Genomic DNA, 7,476 nt, shown 5'->3' with positions numbered 1-7,476 from the left:
CTGAAGACTTCAGTGATTGATTGTTGAAGCTTTTCCAGAACTGCTTTTGCATCCATTTGGTAAGTTAAACTTTTAAAACTTTTTTGGGGGTTTTTGGATTTTGGGTTGGGGTGTTTGGGATTCAAGGACTTGGTTATGGGTTTTAATTTCTGTGTGGTGTGTGGCTGGGTGCTTTTGAATTTTTTGGATTTGAAGCACATCACTGATTTTTCTTTTTCTTTTTTTGAGTTTACGAAGGAGCTGTGCTGCCATGGGACCCAAGAAGACTGCTGCTGCAGAGGCCGGCAAGAGGAAGAAGGAGAAGGTGACGCTGGAAATGAAGAAGGAGATCATCCGGAAGCACGACGGCAGAATGCGTGTGACGGACCTCGCCAGGGAGTACGGCAGGAATCCATCAACCATCAGGACCATCCTGAAGATGAGGGAGAAGATCATGGCGACTGATGCAGCCAAGGGAGTCACCAGGATCGTGAAGAACCGCCCAGCTGTTCTGGAGGAGGTCGAGAAGTTGCTGCTCATCTGGTTAGAAGAGAAGCAGCGTGCAGGGGACACAGTGACTGAGGCCGTCATTTGCGAGAAGGCCAAGGCCTTGCACGCAGACCTCGTCCGGGAACAGCCAGGAACCTCAGGCGAGCCAGAAGTCTTCAAGGCAAGCAGAGGTTGGTTTGACCGGTTCAAGACAAGATCTGGAATCCACAGCGTGGTCAGGCATGGAGAGGCTGCCAGTTCTGATGTTCCTGCGGCTGAAGACTTTGCAGCGGAGTTCCTGGAGGTTGTGAAGACGGAGGGCTACGTTCCACAGCAGGTCTTCAACTGCGACGAGACCGGGCTGTTTTGGAAGAGGATGCCCAAAAGGACTTTCATCACACAGGAGGAGGCCAAGTTGCCTGGCCACAAGCCCATGAAGGACCGTCTGACCCTGCTCTTCTGTGCCAACGCAAGCGGCGACTTGAAGATCAAGCCCCTGCTGGTGTAACACTCGGAGAACCCACGGGCCTTCAAGAGACACAAGATCGACAAGGAGCAGCTGAGTGTCATGTGGCGATCCAACAGCAAGGCTTGGGTCACACGTGTGCTGTTTGTGGACTGGGTCAATCTTGCTTTTGGCCCTGCTGTCAAACAGTACCTGCTGGACAACGACCTGCCGCTGAAGGCTTTGCTTCTGATGGACAATGCTCCTGCTCATCCTAAAGGCCTTGAGGTGGACTTGTTGGAGGAGTTCAGCTTCATCAGAATCATGTTCCTGCCGCCTAACACCACGCCACTGCTCAGCCTGTGGCCGGACTGTGTGGCACCAAGTGACTCTGATGCACCAGAGTCAACAGTGGTGCAGGACATTGTTGCCTTGGGGAGGACCATGGGCCTGGAGGTCACAGAGGAGGACGTCAGCGAGCTGGTGGAGGAGCACGACCACGAGCTGACCACCCAGGAGCTGGTCGAACTGCAGGCAGAGGCTGCGCAGGAGCAGGCCTCGCTGGAAGAGGAGGAAGCAACTGAGGAACGGCTGTCCTCCGAAAAACTGAGGGACATTTGCCAGAAGTGGAAGGAGGTGCAGACTTTTGCAGACCAGCACCACCCTGACAAGCACAAGGCACATGACCTTGGGAACACTTATGATACGACGGTCATGTCGTCTTTCAGGGAGGTGCTGAAAAGGCGGATGAAGCAGCAGACTATGGACAGGTTCTTGAGCAAGAAGCAAAGAGTGGAAGAGGAGCCTTCTTTGAGTGGTCCCCCAGAGTCTTAGAAAATGTACTGTACACTTTGTTGATTTTTAAATGTTTTTCTGTCATGTTTATAAACTTAATTTATTTTCCCTTCAATTTTTGAACTGCTCTTTACAGTATGTGTGACTTTAAAGAGCAGTTAATAAACTCTTGTTGTACCAAATTTGGCTTTGTTTGGACTTTTTTTGACCATAGGAACGCATTAATTGATTTTCAATGCATTCCTATGGGATTTCGTGCTTTGCAAGACGAAAAATTCGCTAGACGAAAAAACTCGCAGAACGAATTAATTTCGTCTTGCGAGGCACCACTGTAATGGGAAGGTACTGGAAGGCAGAGCTGTGTATGGCACATGGCCCCTAAGCTATACCTCTTGCCCACAGGTGTAGCGGAGGACATTGTCCCATCATCAGCGTAGAAGTCAGACTCATCTCCCAGTCAGGTTGGTTTCATCTCAGGCAGCAGAATGTGTTGGGTTGGTTGTGAGGAAGAGGGTTGATCTCATCTCACAATGGCACAAGGCAATGACCAACAGATGTTTGTGATCATTATCACATTCCACATAGCAGCAGATATGGAAGAATCCCCCCCCGAACAAATTATAGTTGCACAATCCAAAAGGAAGGCTTCAGTGCTGTGTGTACAGCACACAGGTGGCAACTGAGAATGGTGCCTTTATTGCTTTTTGTATGCAGGGCTGCTATTTGAGATTTCAGCAGAAGTAATCAGCAAAGAAAGGACAGTTATGGGGGCATCCTCTTCACCAGCTACTAGTTTTGTGAAAACTTTAGTATACTGTTTTGGGATGGGAGGGAGGATGTAAAGCAATGTTGTCTGCATACTCACACTGGTTTCTGAAAACATCCCACATATTTCCTCTCCTGATGGAGGAGTGATGCTGCACACCTGAACTCTGCAAGATCTCTCTCCCTTTGTATCAGCTGCGGTGAAGGGGAAGCGATCCTACTTAGTTAGCACTGAGTCCCTGCTTTGCACAGTGATTCAAAGGCTCCTGGCAACCAGTTTACAAATGTGACATTGGCCGCTATGGAATTACTCTATATTTCTTGTGATCCTTCAGATTTCTGCAAAAACCAGAAAGCTGCGCAAGCAAATCACGTTTAAAATGGTGTGGTAAGAATTTACAGTTGTCTGTGTGCTTTTACGCATTTCCTGGACAGTAAATTTAAAAACAACAATGAAAACAAGGTGCACATGCAGCTAATTAACTGGCATAACAGAATCAACAAATTAGACAAATACAAAAGAGACCACCTACTGGTATGAATGTATTAACAGCTAATTGATGCTCAGATGTGAACAAAGTCTGCAACTCCATCAGCTCCAGCCTGCATGGCCACTGGGAGTTGCAAGCTCTGGAGGGCCACAGATTACCGACGCCTGACTTTACAGCATGGAAAGTAAATTAAAAATCAAATAAAGCAAAGGAAAATGTTTTGTGATCATCTCCACATACAGGGCTTTCCCCCCAGATCGAATTCTCTGGAACTCAGTTCTGGCACCTCTCGGATGGGTGCCATTGCCGTTCTAAGAGAACAAGGGAGGTGTTCATGGTGAGTTCCGACACCTCTTTTCTTAAAAAGAAAAGAAAAAACACTGCCCACATATGTTTTTGGTTAATATATCACAACATCTTGAACATCCATTGAGGCCCAGTTTTTGCGGAGCCTTGGGAAGCTGCACTCCCTGCACAGACTCCTTGCCACCCCCCCAGTGCCTACCATGGCCAGAGACCACAGTGGTGATCCTGCAGCCGCCACCTTCCTTCTCATGAGGGGGCTCTCTGGGAGCCTGTTACAGCTAGGTAAGGAGAACTGCCAGTGATACAGGGTGGGGCAACTGCCAGCCTCCTTTGCATTGACACTTGAGAAGCGACTTATCTAGCCACCATGAGCCACCAGTACCACAATGTAAGCCCCTTCATTCGTATGCACAAGGGGGAGCCTAATGGCTGCAGAGGCACTAGTGTTGGGGAGCCCAAGTGGCGACAGGGGCTGCTGGTGTGTGTATGTGTGTCAAGCAAGGCCTAAGCCCAGTGGACCAGTGAGAGTACATGGGCTCTGGCAAATGCCTCTGTCAGCTGGGTGCTGATGCTGGGCCTGCTTCCAACCAACCAACCAACCAACCAACCATCCATCCATCCATCTCAATCAGAAAGGTAGCAGACAGTGGTACGATAGAATTCTCAATAGTTCACCATGTGTTCAGATCAACATCTTGAAGGAGTTTTAGAAAACATTTCAAAACTCCCACCTGCTCCCCCAAACCACTTAGAAACACATGCAGCTATCTACTGCAGAATGACTTGTGGGCAGGTGGTATGTGGGGGTGCGGGCGCCTCACAGTGGAAACAAAAATATTAGATTTGGCTATTTGAATCTGTCCAAAGTAATGGCAATCCATGGTGCTATTCTAGGTTAGATCCCATACATTTGCTTCAAGCACTCTCAGAGTCAAGGAAAGGTCACAGAAACCTGCATCCCTTTTGCTGTTCTTGGCTGCAAGGCAGAGAGGCAGGCAGGCAGGCACGCACACACACACACACACACACACACACACACACACACACGGAATCAAGGCCAAGCAGTTTATACATGGAACAGACTCTAGAGAAATGACTGTTCGATCAATTAAGCAGCTTAAAATGTCAACAGAAAAGAAAAGCAACCGAAAAAGGAAGCAGAAAACAGTTCTCAGCATCTATACAGCACATTGATTTCTAGAGGCAGAGGAATGCCAATTGAGAGTCGTTCCACCTGACCAGGGAGACCAGTTTTCTCTTGGGTTAAAGGAGATCTCTGCAGGCCGTGACTGGGATGCTGCAAAAGAGGCAGTCGGTTGATGGCAAGAATAGGTAGAGGCTGCGTAAAGGCCCAACTTGAGAATGTGTGGCGCTGTCCATGCACAATAGGTTAAGGGAGGGATCATCAATTTGCCCTGAGGGAAGAGCCACAGCTTGCTAGCACAGCCCCTGCTTTGCACACAGAAAGCCCTAGGCTCTAGTCCTGCCTAGGAATGTACCCTGGAGAGCTGCAGCCAGACTGGCCAGCTGTCTGGTTCAGCATAAGGCAGCTCCCTGTGTTATTCTTCTATCATATCTGCATAAACATCACCTCCTACATGATGTTGGTATTCTTTACCAAAACCAGGCTCAGCCATGCAAGCTGCTGAGCTCATCTACTCCTTCAATCTGCACCAGTCAAAAGCGAGTAACAAGTTCAGGCCACTCAGGATCCTGTTATTGAGAAGTCACCTGATGATTTAAGAGTAAATGTTCATTATCCATATCCTGATCATATAGGATACGTTCTCTCTTTAGTACTTTTGGCAAAGTTTTGTATGGGGCCTTTCCCCTCACACACCTGATAATGAAATGTTTGTGTAGGTAGCAAAATTGGGGAGAAGCGGGGAGGTCCTATCTTGTTTAAAATAACTCCTGGTTTAACAGCTCCCTTCACAGAAAACACACAAAAAAATGATAATCTACAACAGAACAAGCATTTACTGTATTGTCACAGTCTTTGTTTTTAATAGAATATTTTGCACTGTTTTAATTGGGGACGCCTATTATATAAATGCCTTGAGGTCAAGAGATAATGCAAAGTTATTTTTACTTGTCATTTGCGCTTTTTACGTTCCTCCATTCAGAGAGCTGTCCATTTATTCCCACTTTCTGCTTGTTGTTACCCAATCAGCTTCTGATCCTGCTCTCATACAGATCCCGTAAATATGGTTTCAAAGTGAGCATATCCTTTTAGGTGGTATTAAAGGGAAGCCTCTGCAAATCAAATCCCCGACCCCATCCAGGTCTTTCAGTGTGAACAAGCTAGTGTGGCATAGTGGTTAGAGTGGACAACTAGAACAGGGGTAGGCAACCTAAGGCCTGTGGGCTGGATGCGGCCCAATCACCTTCTCAATCCGGCCCACGGACAGTCCGGGAATCAGTGTGTTTTTACATGAGTAGAATGTATCCTTTTGTTTAAAATGCATCTCTGGGTTATTTGTGGGGCATAGGAATTCGTTCATCCCCCCCCCCCAAAAAAAATAGTCTGGCCCACCACATGGTCTGAGGAATGGTGAACCAGCCCACAGCTGAAAAAGGTTGCTGACCGCTGAACTAGAACCTGGGAGGGCAGGGTTCACAACCTGACTCAGTCCTGAAGCTTACTAAGTGACTTGGGGCCAGTCACATGCACTCAGCCTAACAGGGTTGTTTCCAGGGTAAAATTGGGAATAAATGTGTGTGTCACCTTGTACTCCTTGAAGAAAAAGTAAGAGATAAATGCAATAAATATAAATAAGAAAAGGGGCAGAACATACTAAGTGCTAACTAATGTCTCCATATTGCCTACAAAAACCTGAGTGGTTTTCTCTAGCCACCTGAGATCTTGGAAGAGATGAGAGTCAACCCAGAGGCCCCTTTGGTCCACAGTTCAGTCTCTTTGGACTAAGTGTAATGACTAAGAAACAGTCCTGTTCTGTCGGAGCCAGCCGTCACAAATGGCACTTGTTTAGCATAAAATAAAGACACAGAGAGCCAGCAATATTTTCATGGACGGAGGGCAGCTCATTCCAACTTCTTCTCCCTCTCCAGTAACTTTTATTATCCTTTGTTCTCTCCTGTAGCATGGCCATTTGCCAATGTCTCATGTTACTTACATCCGGTCATGGCTTAAACCCACCCACACCATATAGGGTCATCACTGCCCAGAGGAAACACAACTCCATTTAAGGTCAATACATTCCAATACATTGTAAAGCTCAGAGTGCTGGTCAGCCGAGGTCAGGGGGCACCCTGCAACATTACAAGCCTTTGCCGTGGCTTTATGACTCCCACACTGTTCCTATTCATATCCTGCCCAACATCTCCCAAACTAATACATAGCCTAAAAATCTAGCCAAGCTGCTTTTCATGAACCAAAAGTCAAAAGTTAACATGTAAGCTACTTAGTATTTGACAACAATTCTGCTGTTTGGTCCCAGAGATGATGTTGGGTTGATGTCTGGTTTTTGTTTGTGGATTTTCTTACTGAAATGTCACAAAATAGTGATCTCGAAAGCTTGCACACTATTTTTAAACATTTTGATTGTCTTAAATAAGATATTGTCCTACTGTGGATATTGGAGTTTTCTCTTTACTTTTTCTTTCTATGTTATCAAGTTCTGGGAGGAACCTTTCCCAGGCCTAATTGAGATAATACAATGATGGTTTGAAAGGAAAGCACTCATAATTCCTAGTATTTGTATACTGTAATCTTGATAAACTAAACTGCACTTTAAAATGCTTTTAGATAACCCATCAATCATGATTCCATCAGATTGAAAGGCAGGGTAAAACATGCCATGTGCTATATCTGGAATACAGTGCTATTGTTAATTTAAACATAGTGTTTTCGTTCTCATCTTTGCATCAGTTTATTAAAGTGCAGGCATGTCCAACAGGTTGATTGTGATCTACTGGTCGATCGTGGGATGTTCCTGGTCAATCGTGTTCCTGTTTTCTTAGCCCAGCCACATCCTGCTTGCATTGCTTCTTGGTAGGATATCCTAGAAGGTTTGATGAGATTCCAGAGAGCAGGATTCGGTAGACAGGAGAAAAGCTTAAGATATAGACGGAACTTGGCTATTGAAAAGAGCAAGGAGAGAAAGTGCCCTACAGACTAAGACAATGCATATTCATTCAGGAACAAGTTTACAGAAGATTGTTAATGCTCATAGCCTCTAGCCT

General features: G+C 46.2%; 1 protein-coding gene across 1 annotated transcript; it reads left to right on the top strand.

The window, feature by feature from the left end:
* The first annotated feature begins 246 nt into the window (after window positions 1-246).
* Window positions 247-1,890, top strand: LOC128417430 (tigger transposable element-derived protein 1-like). Its single transcript, XM_053396077.1, has 2 exons — window positions 247-733; window positions 1,454-1,890. Exons 1-2 carry the CDS (start codon window positions 251-253, stop codon window positions 1,745-1,747), a joined length of 777 nt encoding a protein of 258 aa, XP_053252052.1. The 5' UTR covers window positions 247-250; the 3' UTR covers window positions 1,748-1,890.
* The last annotated feature ends 5,586 nt before the right edge of the window (window positions 1,891-7,476 follow it).

Source organism: Podarcis raffonei, chromosome 1 (genome assembly GCF_027172205.1).
Source record: "Podarcis raffonei isolate rPodRaf1 chromosome 1, rPodRaf1.pri, whole genome shotgun sequence".
Classification (NCBI taxonomy): domain Eukaryota; kingdom Metazoa; phylum Chordata; class Lepidosauria; order Squamata; family Lacertidae; genus Podarcis; species Podarcis raffonei.
This window is presented reverse-complemented; position numbering and strand designations above follow the sequence as displayed.

Coding starts and splice junctions, on each gene's coding strand:
- LOC128417430 (XM_053396077.1), top strand. CDS start 251: ATGGGACCCAAGAAGACTGCTGCTGCAGAGGCCGGCAAGAGGAAGAAG. Junction 734..1,453: donor GAGAGGCTGCCAGTTCTGAT/GTTCCTGCGGCT, acceptor CTGCAGGCAGAG/GCTGCGCAGGAGCAGGCCTC.